At 50.1% G+C, this 18,548-nt stretch overlaps 1 protein-coding gene across 12 annotated transcripts in view; it reads right to left on the minus strand.

Annotated features, from left to right (window-relative positions):
* Positions 1-497: 497 nt before the first annotated feature.
* Positions 498-18,548, minus strand: part of EPB41L1 (erythrocyte membrane protein band 4.1 like 1) — a 137,792-nt gene continuing 119,741 nt past the window's right edge. For 10 of the 12 annotated variants that reach the window (XM_040247406.1, XM_040247399.1, XM_040247401.1 and 7 more), the window contains 6 exons: positions 17,900-17,980; positions 13,157-13,243; positions 12,273-12,356; positions 10,175-10,255; positions 9,751-9,867; positions 498-3,859 (listed from right to left, as the gene is read on the minus strand). In XM_040247406.1, coding sequence (XP_040103340.1) covers positions 3,851-3,859; positions 9,751-9,867; positions 10,175-10,255; positions 12,273-12,356; positions 13,157-13,243; positions 17,900-17,980 — 459 coding nt within the window. In that variant the 3' untranslated portion in view covers positions 498-3,850. The remainder of the gene's footprint in view (positions 3,860-9,750; positions 9,868-10,174; positions 10,256-12,272; positions 12,357-13,156; positions 13,244-17,899; positions 17,981-18,548) is intronic. The other 2 variants (XM_040247403.1, XM_040247408.1) reach the window with 1 other exon arrangement.

Below are 18,548 nucleotides of genomic sequence, written 5' to 3' on the forward strand. Positions count from 1 at the left end.
CCCAAGGAGGGGCCTCCACACACCAAGCCCTTCTGTGTCCTGGGCCCACCTGCTTACTGTTCTTGCTGCCTAGAATGCACTCACTCAAGTTATTCACCTTACTGGATCTTTCTCTTCATTCAGCTCAAAAAGATGTCCTCAGGGAGGCCATCGCGGGCCACCTTATTTAAAGTGGTCTCCTTCAGTGACCATCCCCTCCCCTGGCGCGTTTCCTTCCTGGTGCTGATCACCCTGGCTGGAATCATCCTTGAGCGCTCGCCTGGTTTGTTATCAGTTTCTCCACTAGCCTCTGAGCTCCTGGAGGGCAAGCGCTTTGTCTTATTCATTGTTGTTCCCGTAAAGCCAAGACCTGGTCCACACTGGGATCTGCAGATATTTGAATGGTGTTGTAGGTTGAATGAAAATGTTCCAGTTGGGATCTCTCCACCCCGGTTTTAGCCTGTCCCACAATGCCAACTTGTACTGGTAGCCAAGGTCAGAGAGAGATGCCAAGGCAGTTTGTGGTTCAGCATCAAACACATTTATTTCACTTTTATTGAGTATACAAGAACAGAGAGCACACGCATAGAGCACGGAGCACTGAGGTGGGGGAGCGCGGGGACGAGAGAGGAGAGTGGGGTGTGAGCAAAAAAGACCAGGACAGCATCGCAGTTGGTTAGGAAGGTGCTTTTTGAAAAAAAAAAAAAATTTTTTTTTAGAGTGATGTTGTTCATGCAATTTCAGGTCAGTCTTGGAATGTGCTTACAGGATTCAAAAACTGAAACAGGTCTTGGCACTTCCTGTACCCTCAGATGGAAAAGATCCCAAGAAAGCAAAATAGGGGAAAACAAAGACTTACAGACTGGCAGAGTGGACAAAAGCCATGGAGGGCATCTGCTTTACCTGTTCATTTTGCAAGTGAGGAAACTGAGGCCCCGAAGTGAGGATAAGATGAGCTCAGTGGCACGTGGTGAGTTAGAGGCTGAGCCAGGATGGCCACCCAGAATTCCTGACTGCCCTCCAGGACTTCTTCCACTATGCTACATGGTCTCCTGGGTGGAGAGGCGGCACAGAAAGGATGTGAAATGTAAAATGGAAAAGTAGGTTGAAGACAGATAAGACAAACATCTATATTGCCTATGAAGAGGAGGATGGGAGGGAAACAGTGCCCTAGATTTCAGCTTTGCAGCTCCCCTCCTCCCTGCTGGCAGACACCTGCCTATCTGTGGAAGGTCAGAGCATCTGTGGACTGGAGAGCTCCATAAACCCTGGCTGGCCCACAAACCAAGCCTGGTCACTTCTTCCTGTCCTGAAGCCACACACATAGGGTCTGTAGGCAGGTGCAGAACCCACAACAAATATTCTTCCTCTGAGGTATGTCCAGTGTGCTTAGGACACCTGGTTCCTGCAAAGACAAGGATGCCTGAGCCAGATTCCAGATAGCCCAGAGAGGGCAGAGCCACTCCAGCTCTTGGCCCAGAAGGAGTGGGGGCTCTCAAGCTAAGGAGGACAGGGAGGAAGTTCTGTGGCTTCTGTGTAAGAAGAACCTGACGCACTTCCACTCTCAGGGGGAGCTGGAGGGGGTGTGGCTGGCTGCGCCACCTGAGCCCCAGACGCAGGGCTCTCTCTGCCTCTCCTCATCACATGTTTACCTACAGAGGCAAACACCGTTCTGCCTCAGGTCAGCACCAGTTAAGCAGCGAACCATATGTGTCACCAGGGGAACGGATAAGCAAGCCTGGGCATCCGCATATGTCTGATAATTGGAGAGAAGGCGGAAGTGCTCTCAGAGGGGCTGGAGATGTAAGACTGGCTCAGGGAGCTTCCCAGGTCCCTCTGCTCCCCCCTCCCCCAACGCTTTCTCCTTGAGCCTAACAATAGTGCCTGGCACAAGTAAGTACTCAGTAAATATTTGTTGAATGAATTTATCGACTGTTTTAGAAGCAAGATGGGGGAAGTGAAATGGGACTGAGAAATTAAAGGGCAAATGCCTTCAGAAGGGGCCTCATTGAGCTCAGGAAAGCAGCTGTGTCTGGAGAGCCTACGTGTGCCACAGGGTAATGCCAAGCTTTTGACGGGACCTTCTCCAAGGGCTCCTGTGGTCTCCAGGCCACTTCTGGAACTCTTAGCGCCCAGGATCAGAGAACAAATGTTGACTGAAGGGGAGGTCTCAAAGCCAGGGTCTTATTCGCAGGTGGAGCCCCAGCAACACCTCCCGTCCACCTCAGCTTGTTTCAGGAGCCTCTGGGAGTCCAGTTTTGACCTGTCAGGGCCTGCCCGGTGTTCATTCTCTACCGTGGCTGCTTTGACCCAGGAAGAAGAGAATGATTCAGACAGAATACAGGAGTGGTCAAAAGAAAGACCTGAGCTGGGGTCATTCAGCCAGCCAGGTGGAAGCCACCATCTTTGGCGGCAGCTGGGGGCATCACCTCCCTTGGGATAGGAGTTAGCTGTCACACTGTGGTCAGGGAAAGGCAAGACATGTGGCACAACACAGAGACGACTGAGAACTGCGGCTAGCCTTCCAGGGAGGTAGCGGGACTGAGCTAGGGGATCTGTGCTGCAGGACCCTGAGCACAGCCCAGGTCCCGGCTGCTACTACCTGGGGGAGAAGGCATCTCGAACCACACCCAGGTCTCTTCCTTCTTGCCAAACCCCTGCCTCTCCATATGGGGACCCCACCCCTCCCCACCAATCAACCAAGTACAAACACCACACACTGTATTTCTACACTGAATTGTCAGCTCCAACTGTGAGCGACCCACAGCCCGAGTCCGGGTCTCCTTGGCTGGGTTGGTTCGGTGAGATCTAGGAACCTTGAGAATACATCAATCACAGTCAGATAATTATAATCTTAAAACGTCAGCTTCATACTTACCAGCACTGTTTATTTTAATATTTGTTTCCTGTTATATGTAATATACATAACTTAAAGCACATCCGTACAAATCTCCTACAAGTGGCACCTTCATAATGAGAACCCATAAACATACAATGTCTACTTCACCTCCTGTGGCGTGGTTTCACGTTCTTGCTTTTCTTTTCTTTTTCTCATTTCCAGTGAGAGTCATCTGCGGTGGCCCTCGGCAGGACCAGGACACAGAGGGTGAGGGGCGTGGGGTGGAGGAGAGGGAGGATGGAACCCAGACAGAAAATGACAACAAGACGTGTGAGAGTCGAGGGGGAATGGGGGCGGAAGAAAGGCAGGTGGATTTTGCAGCCCAGTGTCAAGACCCAAAAAATAAGAATCCAGTGTTCCTCCTCCTCCTTTCCGAATGGGGGATTTTTCTTTCTTGGAAAGCGGTTGACGGGGGCGTGTCTTGCTGCTGCAGCTTCTCTAACTGGCTGCAAAAGTGTTTTCCTTTGCACTGGAGTGGGCAACAGACGCAGGGAAAGAAGAAATGGGATGCTTGTTCACTGAAGGGAACGTGTAGGCCCAGGTGGCGTTGTACTTCTACAATCAGCGCGGTCTGGCTTGCCTTGGTTGTTCTGCAGGGCTTCAAAGTGGGGTGGGGAGAGGAGCAAGGGATTACTGTTGTTATAATTGTTGTTTGTTTTGTTTCCTGGAAAACCCCACCAATTCTTCAATTTGTCTGCAAAGGAAATGTAGGTGTTCAGACGTTGGTTGTTGCTGTCGGCCGAATGCTCGGCCAGCCCCGGCAGCAGTGCAAGGACGTGGTGTTTCCTGTATATATATCTATATCTATATATATATCTATATATATATGCTTTTCCTTTCCCAGTCTCTTTCAGGGACAGTACGTCACAGCTGGGACATCAGTGTTGAGTTGGAGAATCCAGGATGAAGGCCCCTTCTTTATGGTTCTCTGGCTTGGGTTGGACCAGAAATGCCAGCATCTTTTCACAGAGGTCAGGATTCCTGAAGCCAGAGGTTGGGGGGGCGGGAGGGTAGCGAGGAGAAGGAAGATGCAAAGGAAGGAAGAGGACAAGAAGAGTTAGTAACTTTTGTCATTCACCTTTAAATACATAGCTGTTTTCACTCTCTTTACCATGTGCCTTTGATTATGACTTAGGAAGACAGAGTGACTTATCCAAGCCCACACAGCTGGTAATAAAGTGGCCACTGACAACTGAAGCCACCTTGTTCAGTCACTCAGTCGTACTCTTTGCGACTCCGTGAACTGCAGGACACCAGGCTTTCCTGTCCTTCACTCTTTCTCGAAGCCACCTGTCTGACTCCAAAGTCCATGCATGTTTGCTGGGCTGTTTCCACGCAGGTAGGATCTTTCACTTTGGTTGAAAAATTTTCAAGTTACCTTGAAACTTTGTCCACTTGTTTCATTTTGTCCTCCTATCTGCTCTCAGATCTAAAAAATATTTAGATGTGATGGCAGATGTTGGTTTTTGTTTTTGTTTTTTTTTTTTTGTCTTTCCTTTCTGTTTGCCATGGCCTGTTGTGTCCTGGAGGTTAAACCCCAGAGAGTAGTGTTTAAGTAAAAGAAAATGGAATCTGGATCCCAACTCAAGTTCGACTCTAAAACTTGAGCGGTTAAAGGGTCTGGGCTCTGAAATCAGACAATCTGAAGTCAAATCCCACTGCATGGTCTAACTCTTGTCACTTTGGGCGAGTTTCCTAACCTCTTTAGACCTTAGTTGCTTCCTCTGTAAAATGGACAGAAGTTGTAGGGAAGATTCAAGACAAGGATCAGCGTAAGGGCTGAGTAAATACTGGCTGTTCTTATCATTACTACTGCTGTTGTTAACTTAACCACACACTGTTCTGATCTCATTGAGGGCAAGGGCTGTCTCTTACTTACTGCTGTCTTTCCAGAGCCCAACACCATGCCTGATATATAGCAACTACCCAGAACTATGTAACAGGTGGCATATCATCCCTGTCCTTTACCACTTACATAGTCAAGTGCTAATGGAGTGGTAGGTAACTGATCCTTCTTGGCTCATTTGATAGATGGGAAAACTGAGCCCCGAGGGTGCAAAGACTTAGCAAGTTGGTGGCAGAAACAAGACTAGAACCCAAGGCTCCAGCTTTGAAATAGGTCAATCCTGCCTCCCCACCTCCCTTCCCCATTTAATTAGAACTCTGAAAGCAAGAAAGCTCTGGGAAGCTGGGTGGGTGTCACCCTCTTGCTGGCAGTGTTTGTATACAGATCCTGCCTGAAGGAGGCGGGCCACTGGAGCAAAGACAGAGCCAAAGCCTCACAGCTGGTCTGTGAGCTGCAGGGAGAGAAGACTGTGTAAGGCAGGTGATTTCCACACTCACAGCAAGAACTTCAAGAAGGAAGAACTTCATAAGGAAGTCTGCTGGAGCAGGGAAACAAAAGGAGGATTCAGGGAGGGGAGAGGCAATGAAGACTGGCAAGATGGATGCCCACACAGAAACAGAAACTCATGCAGCAGGCTGGTAATAGAAGTTTAAAGTCTGACTTGCTCAGGGCTCTCATCAACCACTCAACATGATGAAACTATAGGGACAAGGAAGCAAGTTCACATCGCCAAGCACCTTTGGCATGAGAGACAACACCCTCATAAGTCAGTGCTATGGACTCAATGTTTATGTCCCCCCAAAATTCACAGGTTGAGGCCCTAACCTTCAAGAGGATGGTATTCAGAAGCAGGGCCTTTAGGAGGTGCTCATAAATAGGATGCGTGCTTTTCTAAGAAGAGACATGAGAAATATGACTTCTCTGCTTTCCACTGCATGAGGACATAGAGAAGATGGCTGTCTACAAACCAGAAGAGGGCCTTCACCAGGAACCAGACTGGCTGGCACCTTGACCTTGGACTTCCCAGCCCTGAGAACTGTGAGAAATTAAGTGTGTCTTGTTTAAGCCATCCAGTTTTCTGTTCTGTTACAGCAGCCTGTGCAGTCTCCAGCACTCATAAATGTGGTTTATTACAGCAGCTGCAATGTATAGATTAACTCCATGTTGTAGATGAGGAAACTGAGCCCTGGATGGTTCCTCTGGACACACTTTCTGGGTCCAAAGCTGGGTGTGTTCTTTCTAATCCATTCTGCTGCTTTCTGAGTTTTTCTTACAGTGCTGGCTTCACTTTAAGTTTTCTCATCAATTAATAGAGTACCTGCCTTAGAGGATTTCCCTGATGGTCCGGTGGTTAAAAATTTGCCTTCCAATGCAGGGGATGCAGGTTCAATCCCTGGTCGGGGAACTAAGATCCCCCATGATGCAGGGAAACTAAGCTGGTGTGCCACAGTTACTAAGCCTGCATGCCTCAACTAGAGAGAAGCTGAATGTCACAACTAAGACCCAACACAGCCAAAAATAAATGATAATAATAATAATAAAGAGTTTCCTAATTCAGAGAAGACTTCCCCTCCAGAATTAGTGAGTCTGACTATACATATATTTTTTAATTTTTAATTTTTTATTTTTACTTTATTTTACTTTACAATACTGTACTGGTTTTGCCATACATTGACATGAATCCACCACAGGTGTATACAAGCTCCCAATCCTGAATCCCCCTCCCACCTCCCACCCCATATCATCTCTCTGGATCATCCCCATGTACCAGCCCCAAGCATCCTGTATCCTGTATCAAACATTGAGTCTGACTATAGTAAGAGTCAGAGGTGGTTCCTACTTGGTGACAATTAATGGGAAGGAAGGTGGGCAGAAAAGGCAAGGGAGAAACTTCTGTCTCTCCAGGGCAACATAACAAGGTGACCTTTACAGAAGAATCCAAAAGAGAGAGAGGTAGAGAGGGTGTGTGGTGACGTGTGGGACAATGGCAGCCAAGAGAGAAGTAAAGGGTTGGGGGAGGAGGAGGGAATGAGATAGCAAAGCAAGCACTGCGGTGGGCAGACGTGGAAGACCGCACAGGGTAGGCAGGATGTGGACGCTGGGATGAGAGCTGAGAGCGCCGAATAGCTAGGAAACACAGGAAGGCAGGAGCCTGGGGGGACTGACCGGGATGCTTCTGGGAGAGACGAGGAGGAGTGAGACAGGGAACGGAGGAGGTACAAGAACCTAGGGAAGCAAATAAATAGCGAGAGGACTATATATAACTAAAGAGGACCTGTCCTGTCTCCTCATTTTGCAAATGAGCACACTGAGACCCCGATGGTCATGAAGCTAAGTCAGCAGGGTGGATGGAATGGAGTCAGGTCCAGACTCCCAGCACAGAATTCTTTGCATCAGTGGCTCCTACACCTGGCTGCACACGGATTTCCTAAGGACCAAGGTATTAATAAAGATTCCCAGGGGTTTCCCTGTTGGTCCAGTGGTTAAGACTCTGAGCTTGCAATGCAAACAAGCAACACGTGTTCAATCCCTGGTCAGGGAAGTTACACATACTGTGCAGCCAAATAAATAAAATAATAAAACTGAAAAAAAAAAAAAAAGATTCCCAGGTCCTAACCCAGCACTTCTCAGTCAGACTCTATGACAATAGTTCTGTACTATCTGTGTTCCCAGGGTATACAGCCAGCTCAGCACCAGCTTGGCAAGTGACCTACACTACCCCTCTGAGACCTGGGTAACAAAAAGCAACAATAACTGAGCAACTGAGGGGACAAGAGTGACAATTTACATGAAGGTCTGAGGAAGGCAGGCCCTGCCTGTGATCAGCTTACATGGCTTCTAGACCAGCCCTGTCTGGGCCTTCTCTGGTGGTCCAATGGCTAAGACTCTGCACCCCCAATGCAGGGGGCCTGGGTACATTGCCTGGTCCGGGAACTAGATCCCACAGGCTGCAACTAAGAGCTTCCATGGCACAACGAACCTGGCATGAATAAATAAATTAAGCACACAAATAGACCAGCACTGTCCAACAGAAATATGAGCCACAGATGGAATTGAAAATTTTTCAGATATTAGATTTTCTAGACAATATTTTCTAAATGTTCTAGAAATTTATGGCTTTCTAAAATTTTCCAGCCATATTAGTAAAACTCTAATGTTTGAATTTACATCAAAAAGAGTAAAAAGAATCAGGTGAAATTAATTTTAATAATGTATTTTACTTAGCCCAATATATCCAAACATTATCACTTAACATGTAATCAATATTAAAATTATTGAACTATTATATACTCTTTTTCTTCATACGTAATCTTCAAACTCCAGCACACATTTTACCCTTAAGGTACATCTCATTTCAGATTAGCCAGTTTCAAGTGTTCAACAATCACATGTGGCCAGTGGCTCCTACACGCACAGCACAGAAAATTATTTCCATCACTGGAGAAAGTTCTATTGGACTGCATTGGTCTAGATCGGGGTTGGCAACACTTCAGAGTGGCAGGAAAATACTTCCGTGCCTTTTCTTGTGACAGGAAGGGGGTGGTAATCAAAGGGTGTAAAAGAAACATTCTTGTGTCTTTCTAGAAAACACTGGTTTTCTTCGTCAGGGAAGAGGACGAAAGGAGACCTGCTGCTCGTGGGGGCCTTTGAAATGGATTTATTTTTCAGTGAGGTATAATGTGCAAAGTCAGTCAAGTACACAAATCTAAGGGTGGAGCTTAACACATTTTTATATGTGTCCACATCCATGCAGCCCTCCCAGTTCAAGACACTGACACCTCCAGCACCCTAGAAGGTTCCCTTATGGCTCTTCCCTGTCAATGCCACTTCTCAGCAGGAACTGATAGTCAGACTTTGAGCATGTTTAGTATGGTCTGTTTTTGAACTTCCTATGAATGGACCCATTTGTAAGTACTTTTTGTGTCTAACTTATTTCACTCAACTCAGTTATTATAGATCTGATAAAATTCAGTAAATTTCTAGAGGGGCCTCACCAGCTTCCCCCAAGTTCAGGGGGGAGACCTGTCTGCTCCAGCACCATTTCCCTCCTGTTATTCACCAAGGCACTGATGGCCCAAGACGAAAGAGTAAGGATTGAGGTCCCCTCAGATTCTGGCCCCAGGCGGCCTCAGAAGGGTTTCCAATCTAGCAAGACAGATGGGATGAAGGGCTCTGGGTCCCATATTCCTCCTTGGCATCAACTATACCTTCAATTAAAAAAAAAAATTAGGACTCCCCTGGTGGCACAGTGGATAAGAATCCACCAGCCAGTGCAGGGGACGCAGGTTCAATCCCTGGTCCAGGAAGATCCCACATGCCACAGAGCAACTAAGCCCATGAACCACAGCTACTGAAGCCTGTATGTCTAGAGCCCGTACTCTGCAGCAAGAGAAGACCAAGCACTGCACTGAACAGTAGCCATCACTCTCCACAGCTAGAGAAAGCCCATGCAAAGCAATGAAGACCCAGAGCAGCCTAAATAAATACAATTTTTTAAAAGATAAAACAATTTTATCTTTTTTCAACTATAAAAGATAAAACTATAATTTTATCTTTTTTCAACATTCAACTATTCAACTTATAAAACTTTCCTTCTTGGCGACATCTAGTGGCTGGTGATGGAGACAGAGCCTTGGGGACAGGAATATGACCGTGGGCTGGGTAGGACTTTTTCTGACTTCCAGCTTATAGGCAATGGGCCAGTGAGGTTTTGCTTATCTCTGTCTATCCCACCTTGGTATCCACCCATCCAACCCTCTCTCCCCATTTCTCACCACTTCTGGATTTACTTTTCTGGGTCTGGAGCCTAAAACCCCAAAGAAACCAGTCTTCCTTCCCCTCTGTCCTCATATCAAATCTAGGGGAGCGATTTCTTCCTTTTGAACCCCACATCAGAAAGCCTGGGGGGTGGTGATCAAAGCTGTGCTGGGGACCCAGCCTCTGGGTGGGTCCTCACATGAAAACGCCTCTCGGAGGACCCTGTTCTCTCCTCTGTCTCACAGCTACTGAGCCCCACAAGCCTCACCTGTGGCTTCTTGTCCCTCTCCTCCGGGGATGGGTCTGTTTCTCTGTAGACGACGGCTTTGGTTACCAGCATGTCGGGATGCTGCAGTTTGGCCTCCTTGATGGCCAAAGCCAGGGCCTGGAGGAAAAAAAGAGCAGGGTGAGGAGCCAGAGCACACTGAATACGGGTGAAGCCACGGAGAGCAGCAAGCCCTCCAGTGCACAGCGAGGCCCCCTCAAGTTCACAGGAGAGGGTGGAGTTCAGGTCTTCTGGCTCCTTCTGCCTCCCATTCAGTGCCCCTTCCTTGGGGGCTTCTCCTCTGGACAGGGTCAGCAGGAAGTGGATATCTTCTCTGCTCACACACGCAGCTGTCCACAGGTAACCCAACGCGGGAGGGCCGGCAGCCTGGGCAGTGCCACTGGGACCCACGCTCCCATCCGCATACCTGGTCTTGATCGACATCTTCGTCCCCAGTGATGATGATCCGCTTCTCGATTCTCGTCTCAGAAAACCCTCCTTTCACAGTCTGCAGAGGGAGAGGGAGGCGGGTTCAGCCTTGGGTCCGGCTGGGGCAGCAGCCTCGACAGGGGACAGAGCCAAAGCACCCCTCAAGGGCAAGGCTGGAATTAGCAGTCGCCTTCTCTCCTGGCTCCCTCGGTTTTCCCCTTTACTAGTTTTGGGACTTCAGACTGAATACCCTGCCTGGCTGCCACTGATCCCCCAGCTACCAAGCTGCCCTCTCTAGCTCTTCCAAGCCAGGCTCGAATGCTGTGGCCCTCACCTTGGTGAGCTGCCCTTCCACCTTCCTGCCTCGGTACTTCCCGAGCGGCAAGTTCGTATCTCTCATGGTTCTGGGCCTCTCTGTCTTGTGCTGACCTTGTGTGTGTGACCTGGCCTTGCTCACTAGGCTGGGGCTCTTGAGGGCAGGGGCTGTTATTTTTGTTCAGCTCTGCATCCCCTCCTCCCCCATTCCCCTGCCCCACCTGGCCAGATAGGTGCTAAAATGCGGATTTGTTGAATGAAACACATGAATGAAATGTGAATGGTGACAAGGTTCTCCTTTAAACGACTTCCAACGACACTAGAAGAGAAAATTGCATGGATGATGCTTATACAGAAGCTTATAGCTGCCACTGTTTTCTGAAGGGGTGGAGCCTGGGAGCAAGCTTAGAAGATGGGGCAGGACTTAACTGCTTGGTATATTAAAGGTAGGTGGTGGCGGAGGGAAGGCCCAGCTGGAGTCAGGAGTGGACAGAAAGAAGACGGCTCCCAGGACAGAGAAGACGGCTCCCCGGTGGCAGGGCCAGGAGAGACTTTTGAGCTGTATGCTGCAGGGTGTGTGATGGAACCCCTTCCCATAAACCTTTCAGTCAAGTCATCCTTGCTCACTGATGCTTTTGGTAGGAATGGGTTCTTTCTGGGGACCATGCTGTGTGGGTGAGGGCAGGGCTGGGACGGTCTTGCTTATTAAGGGCTAGTGCTATCTACCAGATTCTTCCTTCGATGCTTGAATGGAACCTCCCACTACAGAGGCCAGCCTGGCTCCCTGGCCTCTCTCCTCCAGGACTGCATCTCTGCCCTGCGATCACTCTTGTTCTTCCTCCTGGCCACTCAGGCATGGACAAAGCCCGCGGGCCCCATCCTGTTGACCCCCCCCGACCGAAGGTCTCCCTCCTCTGGCCCCGCCCCTTCCCCTCCTCTGACCCCGCCCCCTCCTCCTGGACCCCTGCTCCACCCCCTCCACTCCTAGTCTCTTCCACAACTCTCTTCTTTCTCTCCCGTCTAGCTGCACATCCTGGTGGACCTCATCTCCTCTCCTTAAACCCCTTTTCACTGGGTTCCTTCCCACTTTAAAAACCTTGATGTCTTTCCATGTTTCTCAGACTCAGACCCTCTGTTGTCACCCTTGTCCTGGGATTTCTCTTTCTTGTCTCTGTTCTGCTTCCCCCTCCCTCAGTTCAACCTAATTTCTCACAGTTCTGCCCCTACATGCTGCTTCTTCCTGGCAGAGACAGCTTATCTTGTTTCTCCATGTGCACTGCTTGCATCCCCTCCAGCAGTCCCTAGCACAAAGGTAGCATAAGGGTGACAAACTAACATTTGCTCAGAGAATGAATAAGTGAACACACGGTTTCTGCTCCCCTCTTCCACGTGGCTTAGAACGTCTGCCTCCTCCCTCAAAAGTCCTTCCTGGCTTTCCAAGACCCTGCGCAAACCCCACCTTTTCCAGAAGCCCCTTCCTCATTCTTGGAGCCTTCCTTAAATTGCTCCCCGCTAAATCCCTCTGGCACTTAAGCTCCATAAGGCATAAACACTACGGTTCACAATGTCTTCCAAGGAGACAGTCCCATCCCCCCAGCCTGGCCGTCAACAATGAAGGGCAGGTTGGTGCCTATGATGCTTAGCACAGAACAAAGTGCACAGCACTCCAGAACTGGGAACACTGCAGTCTTCTCTATCCACGTCACAAGGCAGAGCTGTGGCGAGCTTCCAAGCCCCACGGCCAGGCTGGGGGCACACGGGGTCCTGCGGCTGCTACTCACTTTGGTAACATGGGTGGTGGTGGAGGTGGAGAGGGTTTCCGCGGTGGCGCCGTAGGTGCTGGTGAGGACATCTTTCCCGATGATCTGCAGAATATAACCACCACCACCCCACCCCAGGGGTCAGGTGAGGATGCTAGGGTCTGCAGGATGGGCCGGGGGCGGGGCCAACCAAGGGAGAAGTGGGGAAGGGGGTGGTTCCATGAAGGTGAAGTCTGGAAGCCAAGATGCTTTGAGTCACAGAGTCTAAGAACTCAGGAATACTGGAGTCTTCAGAAGGCTGGACCCATGAAATTCTCAAACCCTGGAATCTAAGATTCCTAGAACCTGAGATTCCTAAGGTCTCGAAGCCTAACAAGACCCTAGAATTTAAGAATCCTGGCCTTTGAGAAGGATGAACAGAGGGATCCCAGGGCAGAAACAGAGCACAGGACGGGGAAGACGCTCTTTCTGGGACCAGATGATGAAGACGACAGATCTGGAGAATGGAGGCACTGCCAGAGGCCTCCAGGACAGACTCGGGCTGCTGAGGATGGAGCAGGTCCAGAGTGCGCACCTCTGGACTCCTAGTCCATTGCTCCTCCTGGTCAGTAAGGAGAGCAGATGCCAAAGAGCTGTGACATTACAGGCATCACCAAGGGGAGGGACCAGTTCATCCTACTCTGCCACTGCCCTACTTGTACGTGGGGGTTGGTGGGGAGGGCAATGGATGAGACCCTGACCAGGGAGTCCTGTGGGCATCCGAATGTGATGCCGTTTCCTAGTGCTGTCCTTAAAGGGGCGGCCTCCCAGGCTCCACGCCGCACTTGCCTTGGGCCACCTGTGGACCTGCGTCCACATGCTCTCTGTGTGGAGTCCCCTAGCCTGAGCTGGCCCTGCCCACTTACCGGAGAAAGAGAACGGATTTCCGTGGCCACCGTCTGTGGGCCTGGGATCATGGCAGCTGCCCCCTTCCCGGACTTGAGACTGTTCTCCTGGGGAAACAATAGTGCTCAGATGGCCAGGTCTCAGGTGGGCGGGCCCCCAGGATGGCCAGAGCACGTGACCATGGAGCTCTCCCAGCCACAAGGTTGAATAGCGACGTTAGAGGCAGAGAGCTAAAGGCATCATTCAGTCCAGTCTGCTCCTGTTCATCCCTTGCTCGCTCACTCAACACACATGCTTACACACTTACTCATACCCCTACTCATTCAACAAATATTTACTGAATGCCTGGCATTAGGGACACTGTGGTGAACAAGACTCAAGACTCAATGTTCTCCCTGGAAGTACTAACAAAGGAGTCGAGACATCCAGGCCCTGCCATGTTCCAGCCATGTGACCTGGGGCAGACCCACTTCCACTCTCCAAGCCTCCTCAATTCACCTACATAAAAGGACCCTGCAGGATACAGGTCACCAGTGGCCACAAACACCCACTCCAGTGGGAGATGCTGATAATGAGATGTAGGTGAGGGATTGTGTATGTGCTGAAGGGCAAGGGGTCTAGGAGAAATCTCTGGACCTTCCTCTCAAGTTTGCTGTGAACTTAAAATTGCTCTAAAAGAATAAAGTCTTAAATTTTTTTAAAGGGAGACCCTGTCCCACTTGCACAGAGACGTTATGAAACTGATAGAGGATGAAAGGGCTTTGCAAACAGCAATCTGTCAGGTAAATACAGGAGTACAGGCTGGTACTAACAACATGATGACTATTGCTTTCCGAGTACTCACGAGGTGCTAGGTATTGTGCGAAGGATGCATGGTCTCATTTAAGCCTCTGAACCACCTAGGAAATTGTTTTAATATTCCTGTTTTACAGGTGAGAAACTGGAAGGTCAGGGAATGTTAAGTGGCTTGTTCAAGCCCCTGTGCAAGTGAGTGACAGAGCCTGGATTTAGATCCAAGTTGGCCAGACTCCAGATTCAACACACTCCTTCTGCCATGCCCCTCTGCCCTTGAACCAGCTCTCCTGGTCCAGCCTTGGGGTCTAACTCCTAGATATTCCTGGAATTGGACCCAGGCTTACTGACCCACACTTACTCCAGTATTCTTGCCTGGGAAATGTCATGAACAGAAGAGTCTGGTGGGCTACAGTCCATGGGGTCACAGAGCAGTCAGACACAACAACTAAACAACAACAATTACTGGTGGGAGCCCCCATCTCCCACTTCCTGCACCACCTCGGGGGTTCAGCCTTGTCCATCCAGGGGCCCAGAGCTGTGTCCACTCTGCAGCTCCCCTGTGGGCTGAGCCTCAGGTCTGGGCTGTGCATGACTGATTCTAGATCTGGACCTCTGTCTGCCAGGGGGCGGGTGAGGACAGAAGCCCTCTGCCTTCGCCCCACCCTCCCCTGATCTAGCCGCAGCTGTGGGTAACCTGGTTACCTAGTATTCTAATCACAAGCCACTTTCTCAGAGAGCGTCCCAGAATGTGGCTCAGCAGCAGGCCTGAAAAGGGCAGCCTTCTGGGCTTCAGGCTTCCTTTCTCCCAGCCAGGGAGACAGCCACTAGCCCCTCTGAATCCTCCCATCCTTCCAGGCCTTCAAACTTCTACTTCCTCTATGGATCCCTGTTTTCTAGCCAAGCTTCACCTCCACCTTCACACTGCTAGGCACACAGGTCGTTCCAAGCAAGGTGCCAGCTACTCCACTTTCCTTTCCCAGATCTCCAGCTTGCCAGTCACCTCTCCCGCCTCAAGGAGGAGCACCCCTTCTCCCTGGCTGGGGCTACATCTCCATTTCCACCCCAGGTCCTTCCTCCCCAGACTCAGGCCTCCTCTCCCCGCCCCCACTCCCCCCACTACTCTCTCTCTGAGACGCCTCGGCCACTCAAGCCTTCTACAGCCTCGTCAAAGCCACAGTCCCCTCTCCCTTTATCTGCAGCTCAGATCTTTCTTGAACCCGAGACCTTTAAAACCAACCATCTCCACGACATTTTCCCCTGGAAACATCCTACAGGTACCTCAGGCTCAGTCTGACCCCAAATGGAATTCACTGCCTCCCTCACCCCCAACACATGCCTTCTGCTAAGGAGCACCCTCTGCTGTGCTCCTCCTTGGTGTAAGTGCTTCTCAGACTTGAGGGGTATCACCTGAAGGACTTGTGAAAACATAGGCAACCCCCACCCTGGGCTCCAACCTGTAGTTTTTGAGTTGTCTGGAGTGGGGCCTGAGAATTTCCTTTCTAGCAGATTTCCAGGGCAACTCTCCAGGGTACTGAGCAGCCTCACTGGTCCATCTTTCCTCCCATCATCTGAACGTCCAATCAGTGACTAAATCCTGAACTTTCCTGCCTCCAGACAGCGTTAACCCCATCCCCTTGGTCAGCCTTCACCACCTCTCACTCTGGCCCTGCTCCAGCCCCTAAACTAGTTCTCTGCCTGCTCTTTCCGTCTCTCCCAGCAGAATATGGCTCAGCGCTGCTGTCTCCCTCCGCGCTGGATTCACAGTGCCTGGCTTCACACTACTTCACACACCGTGGGTATTCAATAAATATTTGCTGAGGAAGGAAAGAGGGAGGGAGGGAAGGAGGGAGGAAGGATTAGAGGGAAGAAGGGGAAAAAAGGGGATGCGAGCTCCCAAAGGAAGGAAATTTGTCCCAAGCATGTTCCACACAGGTTGCTAGAGTTATCTTTCTAAAGCACAAAAACACATATTTGATGACATCATGCCCCTACTTAAAAAACTGAAGGGCTTCCCTGGTGGTCCCAGTGGCTGGGAAACTGCGCTCCCAATGCAGGGAGCCTGGGTTCAATCCCCGGTCAGGGAACCGGATCCCACATGCTGCAACTAAGACCCGGCACAGCCTAATAAATAAACAAACATTTTTAAAATGGAAGTGAATCTCCATGGTCTCCAGAATGAAGTCTGAACTTCATACATGACATTTGAGGCCCTTTCAGCCCAGCCTTCCTTTCCAGCTCCTTCTCCCCCTGCTCCCCGTCCACACACTTGACATCTCACTTCCCTGACCACTTCCTTTCCCTAAATGCTCCACTTCTTGACATCTTTGCCTTTATACCTGTTGTTACCATGACCTAGGAAACCTCCTCCCATGACTGCCCCCTAATTTTATCCTCCAGGGTAGCTCAGATGTCACTGCCTAGGGAAAGCCTTCCCCGGCTCCTGCAGTCTCAACCCATGCCCTGGGCTCCCTGGGAAAGCATTATTACACCATTCCCTGAAGGCAGGAAAAAATAATGGCCACTCTCATTTACAGACCACTTACAGTGCGCCAGGCAGTCTTTGGAGGGCTTCACATAGATTACCTTAGTTTAGCCTCATCTCAACAGTTTGGGGGATATACTATTGTTGCCCCCCACCCCATTTTCCAAGTGGAAACAGGTCTGAAAAGGTTTTGGGTAACTTGTCGAAGGTCACCCAGACAGGAAAGTGGGAGAGCCGGGCCTTGTTCACCACTGTGTGCCAGGACCTAAACATTAGATGTGCCCGTGATTATCACTTGGACGAATGAGTTCTAACAGGCAGTGTCTTTTCTTCAACTCTATATCCCCATTCCAGGCAGAGTAGAGACTAATACATGTTTTTAGAACAAATGAATGGATGGATGGATGGATGAGTAAATGAATGATGTAACTGCCTGCTCACCATGGTACAGATTTACATTTAGCCCGAGGAGCATCCTGATGCCACATGGCAAAGGGCTGACGGGAGAGGAGGAACAGAGTGACCCGGGGAAAGTGTGCAAGCTGGTCACTGGTTTAGGCTTACGTATCTTAAAAGTCTTTATTTACTCAAAACTTTCCTATGGAGTAGCCTAAATTAATGTATAATTTTCTTCCTATGTGTGTATCAGGAGTTTGGCAAGAGAAAGCATTTGAAAACAACCTCCCCTGGCTCAAGACAGATCCAGCCCAGGCACTGATGCCCGCTCAGCCCCAGCCCCAGCCCCGTGTGGTCACTGTTCACAACGGTCAGAATCGGGGAGCAGAGCAGAGCGGTTGAGGTGGACAGTGGGGCTTCAGGACCCAGAACGCCTAGCTTTGACCTGGCTCTAGCATGTGTTTGGTGGTGTGACCTTGGGTAAGTCACTTTACCTGTCTGAACTTCATTTTCCTCCTCTGTAAAGGGTGCAGGAAAAACAGCATCCACCTCACAGCTCTTTTTCTGCCCCACGAGGGCACTGCATGGAGCCACAACCTGTGGCTGAATGCTAGCTATGCTGTGTCATCATTTGAAGAATCTGATATGATTCTTCAGAGCAGAACCACAGGGTAAAGTCACCACACGCCATCTACTGACCAATGTGAGGAAGTGGCCTGGGCCACCTACAGGTGCCAGGAGGATGGACTTCATCCAGGAAGGATTTTATAGGCACAATCCTTCTGTGTTGCTGATAATCAGTTAATCAGACAGTAGCATCCTCTCTTTGTCCCTGCCATAGCTCAGATGGTCCAGATGACTGAAACTCGGGGATGCCACCTCCCACATTATTCACTTTGCGAAACTGAGCTCTCACAGGCTGTCCTGTGGCAGCTATGGGCCAGACTTTCAAACTTCTCCTCTGTGTCCCATGCCTGACACAATGAGGTGGATGAGGGCTTCCTGCCACACCTGGCAAGGTCAGCTTGTTATCTGGCTGTTTCAGGGGCAAGGGGGCTGGTCAGAGAGGCAAGTCTCAGGTCCTACTTACCATGGTGGTTGATATGGTCTCTGTGGTGATGGAGGGAGTAGTTGTGAGGAACTCCTTCCCTCCTGGGGCAGTCCCATCAACCTGGGGGCCAGAGGAGGAGTTGTTAGAGGAGTGGGGGGAGAGAGAAAGAATACCGAAAACGACTGCAGCATCTGCCGCCTGGGCAGGAGGCCTTCCCAGGTACCAAGTGGCAGGCAGTGTGAGCGAAGTGGGGAGGGGGATGTCCACACACCATATGTACATGTGTGCACGCATTCAGTTGTATCTCTCTGTGGCCCCACGGACTGCAGCCCACCAGGCTCCTCTGTCCATGGGATTCTCCTACTAGAGTGGGTTGCCATTTCCTCCTCTGGGGGAGCTTTCCAACCCAGGGATCAAACCCGCATCTCTTCTTGATTGACAGACGGGTTCTTTACCACTAGCGCCACCTGGGAAGCCCTATCACAGACCAAACTACAAACGGGCCTCAGGTCATTCCAGGTCACAGGTCCTCCAGCTCATTGGAATCCGTTTATTTCGGGAAGGGAAAACAATCCCAGATAATTTGAAACATTCTATCCAAATTTCAGAGCCTGTGTTCCCTGACTGAGGAGCGCATTGCTAGGGATTCACCCTTCGGATGCATCCTGAAGTTTTACCAGGGTCTGAA

Source organism: Oryx dammah, unplaced genomic scaffold, assembly GCF_014754425.2.
Source record: "Oryx dammah isolate SB20612 unplaced genomic scaffold, SCBI_Odam_1.1 HiC_scaffold_10, whole genome shotgun sequence".
NCBI lineage: Eukaryota > Metazoa > Chordata > Mammalia > Artiodactyla > Bovidae > Oryx > Oryx dammah.